Source organism: Andrographis paniculata, unplaced genomic scaffold (genome assembly GCF_009805555.1).
Source record: "Andrographis paniculata isolate CXL003 unplaced genomic scaffold, ASM980555v1 Contig37END, whole genome shotgun sequence".
Lineage (NCBI taxonomy): Eukaryota > Viridiplantae > Streptophyta > Magnoliopsida > Lamiales > Acanthaceae > Andrographis > Andrographis paniculata.
The window spans coordinates 6,913,405-6,936,214 of record NW_026137570.1 but is presented as its reverse complement, the minus strand read 5'-3'; the positions used below and the strand labels follow the sequence as shown (position 1 = coordinate 6,936,214).

The following is a 22,810-nucleotide window of genomic DNA, read 5'->3' as shown; positions in this document are numbered from 1 at the left end:
ATTTTCTTCATCCTAAGATATCAAAGCATATATTTGTACAAAAAATTATGGTATGTATTAATCCATGTGTCACATATTGAAATTTTTGGTATGACAAACATATTGGATCGATATTTTTATTTATTTTAATTTTTGGTACAATTTTTTATAACTATATACGATTTGGAAAATTTGGCACCATTTTCTAATTTTCCCTCGTAATTTATACAAAATTTTCTCAAATTGCAATATGAGTCTCAATTTTTGAAAATAGAAGGGGGAAGTTGCATGTTTCTTAAACCATTTGGAGAAATAATGCATATATTTTATTTTATTTTTTTAATTTGATATTTTTGTAATGAGTATTTGAAAAAAAATTATAACAGAGTATTTAAAGGTTTTTTTTTTTAAAAATTTTTTTTTTAAAACTTTTGTATAAAATATTTTATTTTTTATTATTATTTATTGGGAATCGCAATTTAAGTTAGATTGAATTAGAATAAGTTTTGCTTAAAAACTTGAAAAAGTATCATATAATCCAATTTTTTATTTTCTTGTAATAATAAAATTTTGATGAATAATATGAAAACAACAAATTCAACTTCAAAAAGTAAATAGAGGCAATACTCGAGTAGTTTTAATAACTCAACATATATATATATTTAAAAAAAAAACGACGACAAAAATATCAAGCAGCAAATGCGAAAACAGCGACGGGAAGCAATTTTGTCGAAAGCATGATAATACGATGCGCTCGGTTCGACTGCTGAATAAATCCCCAGCGCTCCGGGATGCTAAGCTTGGGCAGCGACGGGCTTTGGTTTTCATTTGTGTCGGCTGTTGTTGTCGCCGAAGAATTGTTGCCAATTGAAATTGTGGTGCTTTCCTCCACTTTTGGCGGCAAATGCACAAACTCGTCGCCTATTGGGAGGTTGGGCGGCGCCAGCATCTGAATTGGCTGCGCCACCGTGGCTTCCGGTGGCGGCATAGCCATCGGTTGCGGCTCTACAACTTGAAATTTCATGTACAAGTGAAAATCGAAAGAAATACAAACATGTGAATCAACTATAAAGATATATATATATATATATATGAATTGTATGAAAATCTATCACTGTTATTTTTGTAAGTACGCATTGATTAAACCTCGATTGAATGGAATAGTTTGCAATAACAAGTTTACCTCTACACCAATTCAACTACTCTTTATAGAGCGAATTTCTACTTATACATATACATATATATATATATATAGGAGATGATTTTTAAGTTTACACTGAGTAAACCTCAACTAAATGTAATAGTTTGTAATCACAAGATTATCTCCACACCAATTCAGCTACTCTTTATAAGGCAAATTTCTACTCATATATATATATATATATATATATAGAGAGAGAGAGAGAAGATGATTTTTAAATGCACACTAAGTAAACTTCGATTGAATAGTTTGCAATAACTAGTTTACCTCCGTACCAATTCAATTATTCTTTATATGGTGAATTTCTACTTATAAAAATATATATATAGAGAGAGAGGAAGGAGATGATTTTTAAGTGCACAGTGAGTAAACCTCGATTGGATATAATATTCTGCAATAACAAGTTTATTTCCACGCCAATTCAGCTACTCTTTAAAGCGCAAACTTCTACTTATACATATATATATAGAGAGAGAGAGAGAGGGGAAATGGTTTTGCTCTTAGAATCTTACCTTGGCAATGAGTTATAGAAGGAATTGATATGTTACAATTCGAGAATGAAATAGCGAGTCGAGTGTTGAGAAAAGAATACTCGGAAGGGCCGAGTAGAGAGCAAAGGCAATAGTATCCGGCTTTAACAACAATATTAAGAGAAGTGCAACAAGAGTCGAGCGAGAACTGCGGATTATCACTTGGCGTTAAGCAGTGTTCCACGTCGATGCCAACTAAAGAGCATCCCTCAACTTGCGAATTCACAGTTCTCATCGATAGTATCAAAACAAAAAGTGTCGTCGAGAACCAAACGAGCGAAAAGAAAGGCAATCCCATTTTTTCTTTCTGAGCACCGGAGGAAACTCAAATCGAAAGATCGTATATAGTCTACGTAAAAACCTAAAAGACGGTAGCGGTTGCTTAGGCGTGATGCGTACCTACTCGGCTCATCAAGTTATTGCCTCGCTCGCGCGTGTGCATTCTCCTCATTTCGATGCCGCTCGTTTACTAGTTACGTTAGAGACCCATGGGATCACCTGTCCTAAAAATAAATTCTATCCCCCTATCCCCACATACATAGTGTGTATATATAAAGTATTTTATACATACAATGTGTGTATGGGACAATGAGACAAGATTCTGTCTGGAACAGAGGATCCCGTCCGCGTTAGAAACGAGAAATAGGTGAAACAAGTTGATATTGACGTAATGCTCGATTCTAAAAAATATTTAATCGAAAATTATTCTTAAATTAATATAGAAGTGAATATTAAAATATTTAATTTATTTTTTTAAATAAAAAGAATATTTTTCTTAAAACTTCATACACTCTGTTCACTCTTTCTCTACTCTCACTCTTACTCCAACCACTAATATTAAAGGATGTCACAAATTAATTAAATTCTTTCAATTGAATCTATGAGATTTTTATGGTCAATGGTCAAATTCATGAGGTAGGAATGTTGTGTTTGTTGGCCATATTTTCTTATTTTATGTAATAAAGTGCATGTATTATTACATATATGCCCCCACACATTTCATAATTACATATATACCCACACATACACACAACAGTATAATTTCTATCCGTCTGTTGTTAAGATATTTGTTTTTGTTACTTTTTTATTATATACAAACATAAATATTGATTCTCCTATTTCTTTAGTAGTTATAGATCTCACCGTATATTAAATATATTTTAAATTTATATTAATATTATTATAGTAAGAGCAAAATAGTCTTATATATAAAATATATTATTACTTATTATTAAAATATATTATTATTATTATTATTTTTTTTTTTTGCAAGAGTTCCAATTTTGCATTTTTTTTGTTATTTCTTGACAAAAAATAAATAGTGTATCTTTGGGATTAATAGAGGTCGTGTATCTATATGTAAGACTATTTATTTTTAGAATTTTCATTTATAGTATTTATTAATCATTTTACTACATTTTATTTACGGAGTTATAAGTTTATTTTATAAATTTAAAATAATCAAATTCTATTATTTTTTCACACATTTTCTCTAAATAAATAAATGTATTATATTATACACATTTATTATTTTTATATTTTATACCGAATTCTTATATTTCACGCTAAAAAAGTTTAATTTCCAACAATCTTACAAAACAAACACACTTGCCTCCAAATATAATTGATAAATACCCTTACTAAAAAATACTTAGCTAAATCACCATCTTATACAAAAATAAAATAAATAAATTTCATTAATATTTAATACCTTTTTTTTTTAATAAAAAGAATAAATGTGTCTAAAAATAAAATTTTTAAACAAGTTTCAAATTCATAAAAATAAAAACTCCTAAAACTATAACAACTAGTGATGACCCAAAACTCTTATTCATCGTCGTCGATGTTGCCGCCGATGGATTCAAAGTCGGGCGCATTCCCGGCGGCGTAAGCGTCGGAATTATGTCCTCATCCGGTGGCGGCGTCAACTCACCTCCCGGTGTCGGCGGCGTAAATGGCTGAGGAAGAAGTGGACCTGAATATATAAAATAAATTTTAGAACATATATATGTATTTTTTGAATTGAATAAAAAAATTTAGAAGTTTTATTTAAATAATATTTTATATAATATTTTGTAAGAAAAATAATATATATATTTTAAAAAATATGAATTTTATATAGTAAAATATTGTATAAAGTCCAAAAGGAAATGCTCTTTTAGTTTTTTTTTCCTTTACTATAAAATCTTTCAATTTTTTATTTTTAAATATTACATTAAATATTTATTTTTATATAAAATATCATCTCCAGCATTTTCAATTTAGCAATATCAAATAGAAAACACAATATCTAAAGTAAAATACCAAATATAACCTTAGGATATGTTCATTTTGTGTTTTAAAAATTTTTTTCTTTTTTTTTCTTTAAAAAAAAGTATTTTTTTTTTTTTTTTTTTTTTTTTGTGTGTGAGTTTAGTTTATGTGTAAAATTAGTATGTTTTTTATGGGTAACTTTTACATTGTATAGTAAATAAATAAATAAAATAATACTCCCTCCGTCGTTCAAATCAAATATATACTCACTTTTCTTTTTGAATTGTCATTGAAAAATATTCTCGTTATTTTTTTAAGTAAAAAATTATTATATTTTTGTATTTTTTTTTACTATTAAAAATAAAAAATAATAATTATTATTTAATTTTATTAAAATTTATGTCCGATCAAATAAACACATATTTGCACAACCGAGGGAGTACTGCTGTATGACTATATGTAAATAATTAAGTTGGTTACCTGTTGTAGGACTTGGAGGAGATAGTCCAGGGGACAAGTTTGGTTGGTCCTGGCCTTGAGATCCTGAATCTGCCAACATATATTAATATTTAAAATCAGATATACTTTTATTATTATTATTATTATTATTATTATTATTATTATTATTATTATTTTAATTTTCTTTTTTTACCAGAATTATTTAAAATTACAAAAAATATTAAAAATATCTTCTTTTTTTTTTTGTTTTAAATAATGATAATTATTGGTATAAAATTAGTATTGGAAAATGGAAATGCACCTGGAGGTGGAACTGGGCTTGCTGCTGTCCCTGCAATGATTAGCCAACTTATTAGATCCTTTTTTAAATATAATAATTTTAAAAATAATTATATATATTTATAAAATAATTTAAATTAAAAATTAAAGAATTCAGAGTGAACTAAAATTAATTGATTTTCTATTATCGAACATTTTTATGAGGTCAACAAATATTAATTTGAATTTAGTCTCATATGGGATCATTTCAAATAAATTAATCTAACACATATATTAAATTTATAAACATTAAATCAATATTCTGTTTACATTTTTATAATTCAAAAATAAAAAAATAAAAAAATAAAAATCGAAAACAAATTAACAAATCCATTTTTCGTACCCAAACGATTATTTCTCCTTAACATTTTCAAACTCAAAATGCAATAAACAAATCCTAAGTGTTTCTTTTCCTTCTGGATTATATTTGGTGATTTGAACTTTTAACTTAAATTTCTTATATTATATTTTGTAGGAGAAAAAAAATAAAATTTAAATAGTAAAAAAAATAGATAAAAATTCAAAAGAAACATATTCTGCGTATTTTGGGAAATTATAATATTGTTCGATCCTCGTCTCTTAACAATCTATTAATTTTTTCATTTTGGTCCATTCAATAACAAAGAATTCATTTTATTATTTAGTAACCATCCTAAATACTCTTTCAATTTATAATATATTACACAAATATCATTATTTTTATATCATACAATAATAATAATAATAATATTTTAGTCTTTTTACCTTTATTTTTACTGAATAAATAGATATGGGATAGAATGAGTATTTTTTAAGAAAAAATAATTTATTTTTATTAAAAAATATATAAGCATTTCGTAAAAACTGTAAATCGGCTTATACAGGTACAAAAAATGGTGTATTTGCATAGTAGGTTTGAGAATTGATTTTAGAGTTGAAAATAGTAAAAAATTTGAATTACAATATATATATATATAAATATTGATGTGATAGTTTGAATTTAAAAATTAAATTTTAAGATAAAATAATAAAATAACTATTTAATTTAATATATTTGAAGAGGCTAATAAGAAACAATGAATAACATAAAAATTTAAAAAAAATAATGGCGAAACGAAATGTTACCTTTACACTCGACAGGAACACCGGACATTTTACAAGCTCGGGGAAGCGAGATAGCGAGAGTGCGGTTGACGGGAATTTGGAACGGGACGCCGCCCGTAACGATGAGGCAAAGACAATCTTGTCCGTTACTCATGAGATCTTTCAGCGCGCTACAACAACCCGACGTTGGCGACGAGTTTGCGCCCGACCCACCGCCCGTGAGAAAGCCTATGCACGGGTTGAAGCTACGGATCATAGCGCCCGTGCACAACGTGCTCGATTGCGCATTCGACGGCGGGACGACGAGCGAAGATAAAAATAATAAAATTAAAAAGATTAATTGAAAATTTGGAGAATTTGCCATGTTTGTAGTGTATGTGTGTTTCAAATTTTTAGAGATGAATGTTTTGGATGGAAATAAAATTTTATGTTAGGGTGTTTATAAACTTAGGGTTTATTTAAGTTTTATTTGATTTTTTTAGGGGGTAGGGTTAGGGCTAGTTCAACTACCTTAACTAAATTTATTTTATTTTATTTTATTTTATGAAAAATAATTGAGATTTAGGTGAGCTTGAAATGTTGTTTGTTCTTATTTAATTTTTCTAATACTAGGATTTGTACTGATTTAATGAATTTATATATATATATATATAAAAGTATATTCAATTATTATTTTACTTGAAAATAATAAAAATTAAAATATCCAAAATACCAAAAGCTATGCCAAGAATTTCTAGTTTGTTAAAGTTAGTTTAACTAACATAATTTTTGGTTATAATAAAGCTTAGATATGTATCTTTATTTCTTTCTTACTTTTTTTTTCCCAATATATATTTCCCAATAAAAGTAACAAATACTTATAAAATAAGCTGAGAAGATAATAATAATAATAATAATAATAATAATAATAATAATAAAATGTAAGTTTGACCACAAGGATCAGCAGTTGACCATAATTAATTAAGCGCCACGTGTCGCTTGCACGCATCTTGTATTGTAATAAAATAAAAATAATTAATTAATACATTAGTTGCTCAACTAACCGTTACCTTTTTCAAAATTTAGTTACAAATAATCAACCAATCGAAGCAGTAGGCCGAAAGTTGGTTACCCAATCTAAAAAGTCTTCGTTGACCAACTCCCAACCCCTCTGTCCCTACCCAATTCTTGCCAACTCCCGGGACTCCCACTCCAAATCCATCCACACCGTCCATCACTTCCCCTCCAATATTGTTATTTGCTTCCGATCAAAAAAAAAAAAAAAAAAGAAATATTGTTATTTGCGTGAACTTTAATATTTGTGACAGAAATTTTGTATGTCTTCTTAATTAACTAATATGATTTATGCGCTGTTAAGTTTGATTGAAAATTTATTTAATTTATATTAAAATAATATTTATATATATATATATTGACTTCTACATTATAAAAAAAAAAAATGATATTTGAAATGAATATAACTATATAAGCATTTTCCAATTCTAACCAAAGTATTATATTTAGATATTTCCAAATCGTGTACCTAAATTTTAAGTTCAATTTTTAATTTTAAAGCTCGAACATAATATACTAAAAATAATATGTGTTTTTCTATTTAATTTTAATTTTTACTTATACAATTAACGCTGTGTATAAAGAATAATATAAGAATACATAGCACATTATATACAGACAACTAACAAATAAATTATATCAATATAATATAAATATATCACATGACATAGTCCCAAACAATACATGCTATAATTAATTTTAATACAAAAAATATATTAATACAGTGCATCAATATACTTTTATTTAAAATAATATACGCTGCACTAAATAGAAATATTTATTATTTGATTGCTATATATGTAATTGAAAAAACAAACATAATATTAGTTATCTTGATCAATACCATAATCATTCCAATATTTTTATTATTCAATATATTATATTTTTCTCAAAAATAATAATTACATCTAAAACATAATTTTCATATAAAATATATTCATTAATCATTTTACATAAAATCTCAGCCAGGCTTTAAGGATCTCATGCGTCATTATACTTAACACTAAATATATATTTGTATAATTTTTTGCACAAATATCATTATAATAGTATTATAAGACACTAATAGAAGTATTTTTTTTCCATTTTTCTTTAATTTGTAATATGTTTTAATATAATAATTAATATTCAAATATAAACACGTAAAAAATAAATGAGACTCTTGGAGCCGGACGAAGGTAGTATAAAATATAAAAAGTACTTCTTTCGTTTTAAAATAATACTCTAGGGTGTGTTTGTTTAGGGGTTTGAATTTTAAGTTGCGATTTGAATAGTAAAAATTTTGAATTTGAATAGTTGTATGATGTGATATAAATATATGTTGATGTGATGTTTTGAATGTAAATTTAATTTTTAGTATAATATAAAAAATAAATATTTAATTTGATGTTTTTCCGAAAAAAAAATTGATGAATAGTAAATTTTCACAATCCCGGACAATTACCACCCTAATACTGTTTTATTATTTCTAGATGTTCCACCTGGACTCGAACTCCCGGGAGCTCTTGAGAATTGCGTTCCCTGCCCCAAACACATCTATATAAGCCTTAAAAACCAAACTTAAATCGAACCACAACAAATCCCCAATTTCCCCCAGTTTCGACAAAAACTAATTTTCCGATCAATGGCGGATCACAGAAGAGCTTCTTCTTCATCTTCTTCTTCAATAGCGCTGGTGATGATCCTCGCCGCCGCCGTGGGTTGGAGCGTCGCGGCGGCTCAGTCGGACGACTGCACGAACGTGCTGATCGGACTTTCGCCGTGCCTGAACTACATCTCCGGCAACTCGTCGTCGCCGTCGAACGGGTGCTGCACGCAGCTCCGGACGGTGGTTGGATCGCAGCCGCAGTGCCTCTGCCAGGTGCTGAACGGCGGCGGGTCGGCGTTGGGGCTGAATATCAACCAGACTCAGGCCATGGCTTTGCCCCGAGCTTGCAATGTCCAGACGCCGCCGGTTTCGCAGTGCAGCTCCGGTAATCGCACTGCTTTATCATTTATTAAATGAATTTTTCTCTCTGTTATTTTACTTTTTTTTTTTTTTTTTTTATAAATTCGATTTTTATAAATTTTCTTATATGAACATATTATTTTATTTAATAAAACGTCATATTTACATATTTATTTAAATTCAAATAAAATTTTTTAACTAAAAACAAAGATTATAAACTAAGTGCAGTAGTTCTTTCTGATAATTAATTTAATAGATTAATATATATATTTTAATAAGAAATTTGATAAATTATATCGATTATTAATATAATATTAATATTTGTTAAATCTCGTGCCCTCAACTAAGATTATAATTATAGGAGAGATGGAGTACTATTATTTATTGAACATGATTATTATGTTTTTTTTTTTTTTTTTCATTTTTTTTAGGTAAAAATAGTTGTTAATATATTTTTTTTTATAAAAAATGTGTTGAGGTTCTTTTGAAATAAAGACTTTGTTTGTTCAGTGTTTTAGTTTGAGATGTTTTTTTGGTACGAAATATACTGCTCCTACTTAAGTTTTTCACACATAATTTGTCATTTCTATTTTTTAAATATAATTATACACTTTAATCGTATTTTAAAATTTAAAATTTATTTTATTTTTAATTAGACTATTTAGTCATCTTAATCTTAATTTATAATTATTTTTATTAAATCATAATTATTTTTATTAATATACTTTTTAATTACAAAATACATAAAACTCCGTGCCTTTAGCTTGGACAAAGGAAATAAATATTTTGTATTGAATTATTGATTTATTTTTTGTAAAAAAAAATAAAATAAAATAAATCTTTATTATATATAAGCAAAGATTGATCCATAAGTGTACGCATTATCATAATATATACTACTTACGTCATTCAAATGTGCGCTCACTTGACGAGACAAATGTTTTAATAAAAGTTGGAAAATAGAAATCTTCTAAGGGTAAAGGAAAAGTAGAAAAATTGATAATTTTTTTACTAAAAAATGAAAAAAATTTAAATGACAACAAAAAAAATAAAAATAAATTTGGATAAGGTGGAATATATATATAATATGAGTCAATTGCATATGATAATAATTTACGTGACACATATTACTATTGATCTCGAGACAACATGTATATTAACATAGTATAAATACATGATATAAATTATATGTATTTGGTAAAAAGTCAAATCAACATGCTAATTTAATTATAATCATCTAATAATTTAATTATTCATGTGTTAATTAGTCTTAAACAACGCTCTAATCATATTCTATTTTTATACAAATATTTCTGTGAGTATAGCTGTGAACATGTAATAAAATATTTTGTCTAAACCATGCGTACAGCTGGTTCACCCTCCGGTTCACCTGGTTCATCTACGCCAAATACAAACACAAGTCCAAATGGCGACAGTGGATCCAAAACGACGCCGTCTGGAAGCAATTCGGCATTTTCTACTAGGATGTCTGTAGCTTCTATCGCCGTTGTCACAATCGTCGCATTCTACGCTTTGGCTTAGCTTTATACAAATGTACGAGTGGGCACAGATAGTAACAATTATTTTTAGGGCTCGAGGTTCTTGCAATTTTTCGAGGTTTATATATTATTACTATTATTATTTTTTGTGTATGTTTTATGATCACATATGACATGTCTTGATGGATTGTATTTGTATTATTTTGTATGAATATCAATAAGATTGCTTATTTGCTGAAAGTTTTATTTATTACTCTTTTTGTTTGAGTTAAAAGTGTCTATTTTTTTATTTTTGTTCGTCTAAATTAATTTTTTTTATTTTTTTTGTAAAAATATTTTTTAATTAAATATCAAAATATTTATGAATTTGTTCTTTTTGTGTATATTTATTTATTTTTTCATATTTTATTATTTTATTTGAATATTAATTTTTTTTTAAAAAATAGTTTATTAATCAATAATTTATAAATAATTTAATTAATTACATTAAAGTTAATTAATTTTTTTAATTATAACTGTATTACTATCAATAAAATTGTATATATATTTTTTAAAAGTATATCAAATTAATTTGATTTAAATAAATATGTATTTTATATGTATAAAAAATTATAAATATTATTTATAAAAGATTCTAAATTAATATATAATTTAATATAAAAATAATTTATACATATAGAATTATACGCCAGTAATTTTTACGATAAAATTGATAAATTAAATTTTCTACTAAAGTATATAATTTAAATATTATCCAAATAATATTTTATTACTTATTTCGTTCCAATACAATAGTCTTGTTTACCATTTTTTTCGTTCCAAAATGATAGTCTTGTGTCTATAAATAACCATATCACCGTAAAACTACCCATACTTTTTCATTTTTATTACACAATTGCTGTTAGTTTTTACACTAATATATTCACAAGTGCAAAAAAAAATCTTTTATCCATATTTTTTACCAATTATTAATATAATATCAATATTTCTTAAATTTCGTGTCCAACCGTATATGAAAGCGAATAACCAAACATACGTAGCCGTATTATTTTCGTCCAATAGAATTGTCTGGTGTATGCTCAGGGGTAGAATAGTCATTTCAGATTTCTACCCTTCGTTTTCCTTCACTAGTTTTCTCTGCTATATCAACTGTCTGAAATCAGCGGGTTCTTTTTTCTGTTAATGGCAGCCACGACGTTGAGCTCTACTCCATTTCCAATTCTACCCTCCGCAAAACCCCTATTCTCACTTCTATCCCACTATTCTCATCTCCGTCGACTCCGCCAGACGCCGCCGCCGCCGCCTCCGTATGCCTCCCGCAGAAGACGGAAGCCGCAGCTGGATCTCGACGCGCCTGGTTCCGTCTCCACTCAGTCGAGGAGACACAGAGGCGACTCCGACGCCGAACCTATGTCGGATTCTAGATATCGTAAGTCATGTTTACTTCGCTTTGCTGGCGTTTCTTCTCGAATTTTGGAATTATGTGAGATTAAATTTGGAATTTGATGATGGATGGGAGGATCCAGTGCGGTGTTCGCGTTTTGAGTTTTTCCTATTGTTCGATGTTTTTGCTTTGGATTTTTGGATTGCGATGCAGATTGTTTTAGATAATTGAAATAGGAAAAATGATACGTTATTTAGCAAATTGCTTCTACTGCAACCTTCCGTCGCCCAAACTGTAATTATTGAATGATTCCTACTACTGTGTAATTCGATGAGCAATAAATGCTATGCACAAACGCAACGAAGGATATTAAAATATGATGAATATGAGTATATGAGCTTGATATAAGTAAGATTGGCTATGGCAGATTCAGATCCAGTTATAGGACTGAAGATATAAGACATGTAGAGAGTGAAAGTATGTTTATCTATCTATTCACACTTATTTTCTTCTTTACTGATGATCGAGGAAAAAAAGGACCATAGTTAGCATTTTCGAACAAATTATGTTAGATTAAAGTATAAGATTGAGGTAGAATTCATGTAAGGCTGAAGTATAAATTGTTTAGATTGATTGAATATATACTATGGAAACCTCAAACATTTGATTACTTGTCGAACAAGTTTCATCTTGTTAAAAGGATAACTCTATATTGTTATAATATGCCTTGGGTGTTCATCTAATGTTTATTTTTGTTAGGTAAAAATGTTGCATTGACGACCAGTTTAGATGAAGAAATCATCTCGTCCGATGACGTATTACTATCCAAAGAAATAAGTCGTAGAAATTCGACAAGATTCTTTGGAGTTGACGTAACTGCCGACAACATTGCGGTCGCTATGGTATATTTTGTGCAAGGTGTTTTGGGTCTTTCTCGGCTTGCGGTGAATTTCTACTTGAAAGATGAGCTGCAGCTAGACCCTGCAGAGGTATTTCGGTATTCTTAATTCTGAATCTTGCAGTGACTCCATGGACTAAAATTTTTGCAAATCTATAAATGGATATGAATCTAGCTTCAATGCCTCTTACCGAGACAACTTTCTGAATCAATATGTTTGCGTGATTTAATAATAGACAACAAAAGTGGTTCAGCTGTTCAATGTATTCGATTAATGAAGAATCGATGTTATGGGGTGGTTTTGATCATTAGCTGCACGATTTCGGATGCTATATTGTTAGGGCGATTTTAACATCATGCTTCATCAGTAGTGGCTGCAATATGGTCTAATTTTTACTTAGAATTAAAATTCTAAGAAGCTAGCATTAGGATTAGAAGTAGTACTTGGAATATTAATTTTGTACATTAACTCATAATATGAAAGAAAAAAAGAGTTCTGTTAATTAAAAAGAAAAAGAAAAATGATTCTTGACCGAATTTAGTAAATTATAAAAGTATATGTTAAAGATGTTGTGAAGTTATGTCTATGCTATAATGAAAATATGATTGTTACATGGATTAAATTGTTTGAGCTGAAATTGTTTTATTTTAAAGAAATTTTAAGAACATACCTTAGTAGCCACCCCTATATATCATGGATTAATGATTCTGATTTTGAGAAAGATTAGCTTGTCAATGACTTTGCACTTAATCTAACTACATTGTAAGACTGAGGTTCTTTTACTTGCCCTCGTGAAAAATATATGAACGACTTATGTTTCTTGTGGTTTAGACAGCAATCATATCTGGTATCTCAGCGTTACCTTGGCTAGTTAAACCCCTGTATGGATTCATCAGGTGCAGAGCAACCTACCTTATTTTTTTAACATCTTGATTTTTCCTGTTTACCTAAACATAGGTCTTGACTCACATTTTATTGTTCTGTTACAGCGATTCCATCCCTCTTTTTGGATACCGAAGAAGGTCTTATTTGGTGATTTCAGGACTTTTAGGAACTCTTTCATGGAGTTTGATGGCTACCTCTGTAGATAACAAATATGGTGTTGCTTTATGCACTCTTCTTGGATCACTTTCTGTAGCATTTTCCGATGTAGTAAGTGCACTTTATTATTTTTGTTTCTGGTTTTCCATTTGCTCTAATTTCCCCTGGGTTTATGTATTTTCTAATTCTGAAGATGATAACAAATTTTGGTAAGTTTAACTAGGTTGTAAGTTAACTAGATTTACAAGATTGAACAAGCTATTTGTTTGTTCATCTCATTCGAACTCGATAACAACCTCTTTGACAAGTTAAATGAACTAAGTTCGAATAAGAAATTCTTTGGTGTTATCTTTTACTAGATCCCCTTTTTCCAAACTGAACTTTGTTTTTCCCCTTTCTTGCTGTTTCTGTTCATCATTTGCTTATCCGCAATTCATTTAAATCGGCTGATTTAAGATTAACTTGGTTCTTTGAACAATGTCTCTCTCAATCGAGCGAGTTAAAGAAACTTTTTCAACCGGCAGTAAGACTAGTTTATAAATTAGCTCAAGCGAGCTTCATCTAATCAACAAATCGAACCTAAACAATGAAAGTTCTCCTAAACTTGGCTTGTTTAACAGCTCTACTTACGATGGCTTTACACATTCTTTCATCCGCTAAACCATGGAAATAAAGCATGGTGCAGGTTGTGGACTCAATGGTTGTAGAGAGGGCTCGCGGTGAATCACAAAGCATGTCCGGTTCACTTCAGTCGCTCTGCTGGGGCTCTTCGGCTTTTGGTGGCATTGTCAGCTCCTACTTCAGTGGTTCCTTTGTGGGCGCTTACGGCGTGAGGTGCACGAATGCCCGACTCATTCTGTTTTTTATTACAAACTAACAATAAACATTGTTTTAACTCATGAATCCTCAAATGCCTGCAGGTTTGTCTTCGGATTAACGGCTACACTTCCTTTGATAACCTCTGCAGTCGCCGTCCTCGTCAAAGAGCAGCCAATACTCGCTCCGGAGAAACACCATAATCTAATTTCAACGAGTTCCGGCATTGTTGACAGCATGAAACACAACATCGTGGATTTGTGGAGCGCTGTAAAGCAACCGAATGTTTTTTTGCCAACCTTGTTTATATTCCTGTGGCAAGCGACGCCGCAGTCTGATTCCGCCATGTTCTATTTCGCGTACGTAAGTTCATTATGTGAGCACTCATCATGCTGTCGATTACATTTTCATATCTTGTTTTTTAACAATTACAAATTACTGTTTACTCTCCGGTTCAGCACGAATAAACTTGGATTCACCCCCGAGTTTCTGGGGCGTGTGAAGCTCGTAACTTCTGTGGCATCCCTGCTCGGCGTTGGTGCTTATAATAGCTTCTTAAAGAATGTACCTTTGCGGAAAATCTTTCTCTCCACGACCATTATTGGTTCAGCTCTTGGAATGACTCAAGTATGCTCTTGCTCCGTTCTACTCGAATTTACAGATATTTGTATCTTGTGAATATAAACTTGACTTGTGTCACGTCTATCAGGTTTTGCTCGTCACAGGATTGAACCGGAAACTAGGCATAAGCGATGAATGGTTTGCGATGGGCGACTCGTTGATTATAACCGTTCTCAGTCAGGTAAAAAGTAAAAACTTAGTATTTGATTTGATATTTTGTGAGATAAAAAATGTATCTAATGTGATATTTTTTAAAAATGAATAGTGCCAAATAAGTTAAAATTGGTTGTGTAAACAAAGCTTATTCTTTTGCATGCCTTCCCTCCGTCTCCCTATAAGAGAGGTCGAAACATTATGGGAAAAGCTGTTTTTGTCTCCCTATAAGAGAGGTCGAAACAGTATGGGAAAAGTTGTTTTTTAGCCTCCTTATCACTTTAGTCCTGTAAATAAACTTTGTATCGGATTTGTCACCTAATTTTGAAATCGTGGCAAAATTGGAATTATGCGCATCTCAATCCAACTTCCGATGTGGAATGCCGGAGTTAATGTGTAACGATGATTTGGCAATTTGCCATGATTTCAGAGTTGGGGATAAATCGAAAAGTCGGATAGGACTAATATTTTAGTCCCTCGTTAAAAAAAAAAAAAGTATGTCAATTTGACCGGGCATGAATTTAAAAAAAAATTGAAACATTTTTTTAGAATAAAGAAAAAAAAAATAGAAAAAAATAGTACTCCATCCGTCCCGTAGGTATTCATTTAGTTTTTTTTGCATATTAATTATTATATCAAGCGTACTACAATTCAGGAAAAAATGACAAAAAAATATTTCTATTAGTGTCTTGTAATGATGATATAATGACATTTGTACAAAAAATTATACAAATATAAGAATATTTTTAATATTAAATACAATAACGCAAAAGACAAATAAATACTTTGTTCAGGAAAAAAAACGAGAATAGATTTAGATAACAATGAAAAAACAGAGAAATAAAAATAAATTTAGATGACGGAATGAGTAATTCATGTATGAAGCGATTCTCTCTGGGCTTATTTATGATGTCTTTTTCGACTAGGTATCGTTCATGCCCGTCCTCGTATTAGCAGCAAGAATATGCCCGGAGGGCATGGAAGCGACGCTCTTCGCAACCCTCATGTCCATATCAAACGGTGGAGGCGTCCTCGGGGGATTGATCGGAGCTGGACTAACTCAGCTCTTCGGCGTCACAAAGGATGAATTCGACAATTTATCTTCTCTGATTATTTTTTGCAATCTCAGTTCCCTACTGCCTCTCCCTCTCCTCGGTCTCCTTCCTCAGCGCATATCCGACGCTGATTTGAAGGAGCACGACGATGCTGGACTATAAAATCCAGCTGAGTAGCTTTGGACCTCACGGTGAGTAGTCTTTCGGTTATACGAGCATTGCATTTGATTCTCTCCATATGCATATATTAACTAACATGTCGATGGATCGTAGATTAGTTCTCTCTCTCTCTCTCTCTCTCTCTATATATATATATATATCGAAATGATGATCTAGATCATACATAGAGTAGGCGCTCCCCGAGCGCAAAATATATTGACATTTTATACATAGAGTAGGCGCTCGCGCTCCTCGAGCGCAAAATATATTGTCATTTTATACGTAGAGTAGGCGCTCCTCGAGCGCAAAGTAAATTGACATTTTATACAGGGTAGGCGCTCCTCGAGCGTAACATATATTGGACATTTTACACAGAGTAGGCGCCCCTTGAGCGTAAAATATATTGACATTTTATACGTATAGTGAGTCCTCCCTGAGCGCAAAATTTATTGACATTTTATACATAGAGTAGGCGCTCCTTGAACGCAAAATTCATACACTATATATATAGAGAGAGAATAGTTGCTCCTCGAGCTTAAAATATATCCATATTTTTGTGTATTATAGAAGCGCTTTTTCATTAGAATATACATGGGAGATGTTGATGTAGGGAATTTATGTTTGTGTTAGTAGCTCTAAGGCGTATCGCTAGAATATCGGTGTATAATATTATTTTGCGTACTTTATAACGGTATTAAAACTATTTTTTATAGGTGTGCTATATAAACATATCTTATGTACTAAGATCAATGGTGATACGTGCTATATGAACTATTCATATGTTAATTTGTTTGGTGTATTTGTATTAAGTATATGACTATAAACTATGTACTGCTAACTTATGATGTAATCCCTTCCTCTGGTAACAAGAGTTATATTTATTTATTTTTTTGTTATTATACTTAGTATTAAAAATATCATTATACTTGTATAACTTATTATATAAATGTAATTATATTTGTATTATAACATACTAACAAACATATTTTTGTCTTTATTTTTTATTTATATTATACTTTGATATAATAATTAATATTCAAAAATTAATACGAAAAAAAATATATAACTTTTGTTGCGGAACTGATGAAGTATGTGTTTTCTGTGCATCACGATGTCAGCAAAATATTGAACATTTAACATTGTAACAATAACATTTTTTTTTAGATATGACATTTTACATGGTATAATTTTAATATATATATATATATTAATGTATCTATAATTGAAAAGGTCTTATCAATAAATTTTTCATTTATCCGCGATTATACTTGGAATGATTTTATAAATTTTATTTAGAGAGATAAAAAAAAATTATGTCTAAAAGAAATTTTGCAAAAATTTTAAGACGTTTTAAGTAGAAATAATATTAAAAAGTTTAAGGCGACGACCCTTTTCAATTGTTAGGTGTGCATATAAAATAAATCTGTTTTTGTAAGGAAAACTATGTGATAAAATATGGTGGGTTTTTTTTTTTTTTTTTAACACTAATTTAGATAGATTAATATTTTGTTAGATAAAATAATATATTATTATAAAAATTAAATATGTCATTTCCATATTTGGAAACTTTTATCAGGACTATTATAAAATTAAATATATTATGATTTTAGAAGAAAATATATTTTTATTTCAATATAATAGTTATATCAATCAAGAAATATCTAAAAGAAAATAACAAATATTCATATAATATACAACAACACAATATATATTTCCTGTCTTATGATGAAATGCTAATTGTTGTAAGTTAACGTGCTACTTAATAATATACTATTTGTCTTGTGATAAATTGTTAATTGTTTCATCGTGATTTGCTAACGATGTTGATTTGATCCTTGAGCACCCTAATAGCTGTCATTATCGTCTTTCTCAATTATCAAACCAATAAAAAATACTGCCTCCGTCTTTTAACAATTTATTCATTTTTTTATTTTGGTTCGTCTCATAACAAAATATCAATTTCATTTTTTAGTAACGGTAGTATCTACCTAACATTACAAATATCTTTACAACTTACAATATATTACACAAATGTCATTACTTTTATATCACACAATACTAATAAGGTTATTTTAGTCATTTTTCCTTTATTCATACTATATCCTAATATAATATTAATATTTCTAAAACTCCGGGCAAAAAGCAAACGGATACATAAATATGAGACGAATGGAGTATAAATTTCATCAATATTTATACTGAATGTAATTATCCGGTAATAATTTGAATATTATCATAAAAAAAATTTATATAACATAAAAACAAGATTGAAAACACAAAATAAACATGATCTTGTTTTCATATGATATCATTTACAATAAAATAGTTTTGTGATAATGATAGAAATGATGATGAATTATTAACATCCTAAGCCTACGCTAAACACACTCTTTTTGACCTCACATAATATATCATCAATTTACTAAATATTTTATTTTTGCTTTATGGTTAATAATTATGAGTTTCAATCATGGATTGGATTACTTTTTAAATTGTATTGTTAAATGATAAAAAATAAAAATAATTTTGTATGAATTTCATGACTATGTATAAAATATGTTTAGCGACCTCACGTTCATGTTCACGAGTCTACCATGGCACTACCAAACACAATATAAAATATATATATATATATATACAAACTTATAAATATATTTAAAGGAAATTTTTATAGATTTTGTTGGGATTATCGATCTTTCTGAAACGTTGGGTGATCTGCACAGATTCTCAACCAAATAATTAGTGCGGATAAAACGATAGTTAAGAATGTAAAAACAGAAATATATATTAAGAATTGAAAGAGAAATAGATCAATCGGTAGATTAGGCTCAGGTCGCAGCCACTCCTTCGCCAACTCCAAGTCGTCCAACGAGGTGACCCACAAAGGTGTCGATTGCGGTGGTACCTAACACGAAGTGACCTAAGAACCCTAGAGTGCTCCTCGCACATGCAGTATCAGGACAGAACAATAACGAGAGAAGTCGATAGGCTAGGCAGTAGTTCGTCGCTCACATAACAGAGAAGAATAGCGAACTCGATCCTATCATTTCCCAAAAATCCCAAACCCAATATATAGAGGAGAGGCGGATGGATAGAACCCAAAAAAGTAGGGAACAACCTTACCTTATCAACACCCATGGTGGACTCGATCAATTTCCGAAGAAATAGGGATAGCACCGTGAATGACGGAACGGGGTGAAAGACCGATTCAAAAGATCGAACAGAATGGGAGAGATCGGTTTGATTTAGGGAGATAAAAACAAACCGGGTCGGATCTGGGTTGGATCGGGTCGGGTCGGATCTGGGTTGGACCGGGTCGGATCGGATCTGGGTTTGGGTGTAGGTCGACGCTGGAACACACCAACAGATTTGTTTATTTGAAATTATATTACTCGTAACTCTAAATATATATATATATATATCAGCGGCGATTACGGTGCTGAACATAAAATTTAACACTATACTGTAATGTGGCAAACACATTTTTTATATTAATATAATAAAAATATAATACAAAACACTAAGAGCTACATATGTCATACTTCTATAAATGACATATGAACATATAATTCATGATTTATTATTATTATTATTATTATTATTATTATTATTTTAATGTGAGAACACCGCAACTTTAACGTGAGAACACCGCAACTGTTACTTTTCGGATGCGCTTTGGATAAGTTTACGATTAAATTTAATAATATGTAAATTAGGTTCGATAAAACAAGTTATACTAAACGAACTATATATGATAGACAAGATCCGAAAACATCAAAGTTTGAAACACTACGCATACTTTTGATGTACTTCCATATTACTTCATTTTCAAAATTTTCTTTTGATACAATTTTTTTAAATGTATAATTCGTATATAATTCGAAACAATTCTTTCTTGTTCTAATACTCACACACACAACTATATATATATATACTCTCCGTCCCAATACAATAGTCTTGTTTACCATTTTTGTCCGTCCCAAAACAATAGTTTCATTTTCATAAATAATCATATTACTATAAAACTACATTTATTTTTTCATTATTATTATACAATTGCCACTATTTTTTACACTAATTCACTTACAAGAGCAAAAAAGTCTTTTACCTGTACTTTTTACCTACTATAAATATGATATCAATATTCTTTAAATTTCGTGCCAAACACAACCCAAATTATGAAACGGAGGGAGTGTTAGAATTCTTTTATGGAAAATTATTTTGGTAACTGAAAAAGGGTCATCCATAAAAAGTCAACTTAATAATTAAATTAAAAAAAAAAAAAAGAGAGTGAAAGAAATGTATTTTATGAATCATTGGAAGAAAAAGTGGACCTAAATTATATTATTATATTATGTAAAAAATCTAAGAGTATCATGCTTTAATAATTGAATGTGTCATTTCTATAACATGTTTTAATGCTTCAATTATTTGTCATTTTTATATCCGATGGTGGACTCGTAACTGTAAAATTATGAGTTCAAATTTTCGATACTTTGAGATGATTAATTATTCAATATATACCGTTAATTGATGGCGACTATTAAAAACAAACCTTTATTTTTTACTAAAAAATTTCTTTCTCATCTAATATAATTTATTAAATATGATTTTTAAAATGTACTGTGTTTGTTTGAGGGATTTTGTGGGATTTTTACTATTTTCATAAATTTTTTTTCAAAAAATATCAAATCAAACACTTATTTTTCATTTTTTATATTATACTAAAAATAAATTTTACATTCAAAATATCACATTCATTCTTATTTATATCACATCATACAACTGTTAAAATTCAAAATTTTTACTATTTAAATCACAACCCAAAGTCCAAACGCTCGAACAAACACACCCTACATGTCCTCAATCCCATTATTTTTGCTTGTTTTACTCTTAGAGATTATTTTTTCAGATAGTATGATTTTGTTTTATCTTTTCTTTTTTGCCATTTCGATTATTAGTTTTTGTTTGGAATAATTTTATAAATGTATTTAAAATGATAAAAATAATGTATATAAATAAATAAGAAAATATAAATAAAATATTTCAAAAAAAAAATAAAATAAAGCATTAGAAATAGTATGACTTCATTTACTTTGAAATTTTATAATATTTCTTTTACCCTATTACGATATTTTATATTTTTTCTTTCACAAAATATTATACTCCCTCCGTCTATTTACAAGGGTTATATTTACTTTTGGCGCGGTGTAGTTAAAAGTAGTGTAATAACATTTTTGCCCTTACTTTTTTGTGTAAAAGTAATTATGTGATGTAAAATAAAAATATTTGTGAAAAAAAGTAGGGTATTTAATGAAATGTAAACTTTGTAATTGGACATTCCAAAATAAAAATATGTAAACTTTGTAAGTCGGACGGAGAAAGTATTAAATTACTAGTTAACTCGAAAAATAAAAAACAAACTAGAGAGATTTGTGGGGGGGGGGGGGGGGGGGTGAGGGATAGAGGCAGTAGACCATATTTTTAAAGTCCCATCCATTTATAAAAGATTTTCACATTTATTATATTATGCAAAATATTAGTGTTTTCTCCGTTCAATGTAATATGAGTGTATTAATGTAGACATAGGAATTTAAATAAAGTATAATTAGTAAATAATTCAGAAGTGTATTAGTAAAAATAATTATTATTTAGTAAAAATAATTATATATTAAGATTAAGATAAGTAAATAGTTTAATTAAAATTATAAATTTTTAAATTTAAAATGCGATTAAAGTACATAATTATATTTTCAAAAATAGAAATGACAAGTTATGTGAACGGAAAATAGAAAATAGGGACAAATTATGTGGGACGGAGGGACTATTATTTTTTATTTGAAATATCATCTGAGATAATATAAAAATAATATTTCAATTCATTCCATTATTCTGAAATCTTAAATATAAATCCAAAAACATCATAATTTTGTGAGATTTTGTGAATTGAGAAGACTGTTTGTTCGAGGGATTTTGTGGGATTTCTACTAATTTTACAAAAAATTTTCTCCAAAAATATCAAATTAAATATTTATTTTTTAGTTTTTATATTATACTAAAAATCAATTTTACATTCAAAATATCACATCAATTTTTATTTATATCATATCATACAATTATTTAAATTCAAAATTTTATTATTCAAATCTCGTTCCAAAATCCAAACCCTCAAACAAACACACCTGTAAATTTTGTATTAAAATAATATTTAATGTAATATTACGGCAAATATATATATATATATATCTTTTAAAGAAAATTGAAAAAAAAAAAAAAAATTCTCAAAGAAACACAGCCATAGATGGGTTATATGGGCAATTAGCCCCTCAAAAATCTCTTTTTTTAGTTAAAAAAAAAAT

The 22,810-nt window shown here is 29.0% G+C and overlaps 4 protein-coding genes across 4 annotated transcripts; 2 read left to right on the top strand and 2 right to left on the bottom strand.

Moving 5' to 3' along the window:
- Positions 1-667: 667 nt before the first annotated feature.
- Positions 668-1,945, bottom strand: LOC127250185 (uncharacterized). The gene is made up of 2 exons (XM_051273345.1): positions 1,693-1,945; positions 668-990 (listed from the first exon to the last, which is right to left on the bottom strand). Exons 1-2 carry the CDS (start codon positions 1,943-1,945, stop codon positions 668-670), a joined length of 576 nt encoding a protein of 191 aa, XP_051129302.1.
- Positions 1,946-3,317: 1,372 nt separating this feature from the next.
- Positions 3,318-6,222, bottom strand: LOC127250603 (non-specific lipid transfer protein GPI-anchored 21-like). The gene is made up of 4 exons (XM_051273967.1): positions 5,845-6,222; positions 4,724-4,753; positions 4,444-4,512; positions 3,318-3,685 (listed from the first exon to the last, which is right to left on the bottom strand). The coding sequence occupies exons 1-4, from the start codon at positions 6,185-6,187 to the stop codon at positions 3,468-3,470; spliced, it is 660 nt and encodes a 219-aa protein (XP_051129924.1). The 5' UTR covers positions 6,188-6,222; the 3' UTR covers positions 3,318-3,467.
- Positions 6,223-8,458: 2,236 nt separating this feature from the next.
- LOC127250559 (non-specific lipid transfer protein GPI-anchored 5-like) lies at positions 8,459-10,555 on the top strand. Its single transcript, XM_051273899.1, has 2 exons — positions 8,459-8,849; positions 10,194-10,555. Exons 1-2 carry the CDS (start codon positions 8,501-8,503, stop codon positions 10,364-10,366), a joined length of 522 nt encoding a protein of 173 aa, XP_051129856.1. The 5' UTR covers positions 8,459-8,500; the 3' UTR covers positions 10,367-10,555.
- Positions 10,556-11,472: 917 nt separating this feature from the next.
- Positions 11,473-17,332, top strand: LOC127250654 (folate-biopterin transporter 1, chloroplastic-like). Its single transcript, XM_051274035.1, has 9 exons — positions 11,473-11,752; positions 12,467-12,696; positions 13,438-13,502; positions 13,596-13,758; positions 14,333-14,481; positions 14,568-14,822; positions 14,922-15,090; positions 15,173-15,265; positions 16,164-17,332. Exons 1-9 carry the CDS (start codon positions 11,506-11,508, stop codon positions 16,452-16,454), a joined length of 1,662 nt encoding a protein of 553 aa, XP_051129992.1. The 5' UTR covers positions 11,473-11,505; the 3' UTR covers positions 16,455-17,332.
- Positions 17,333-22,810: the final 5,478 nt, after the last annotated feature.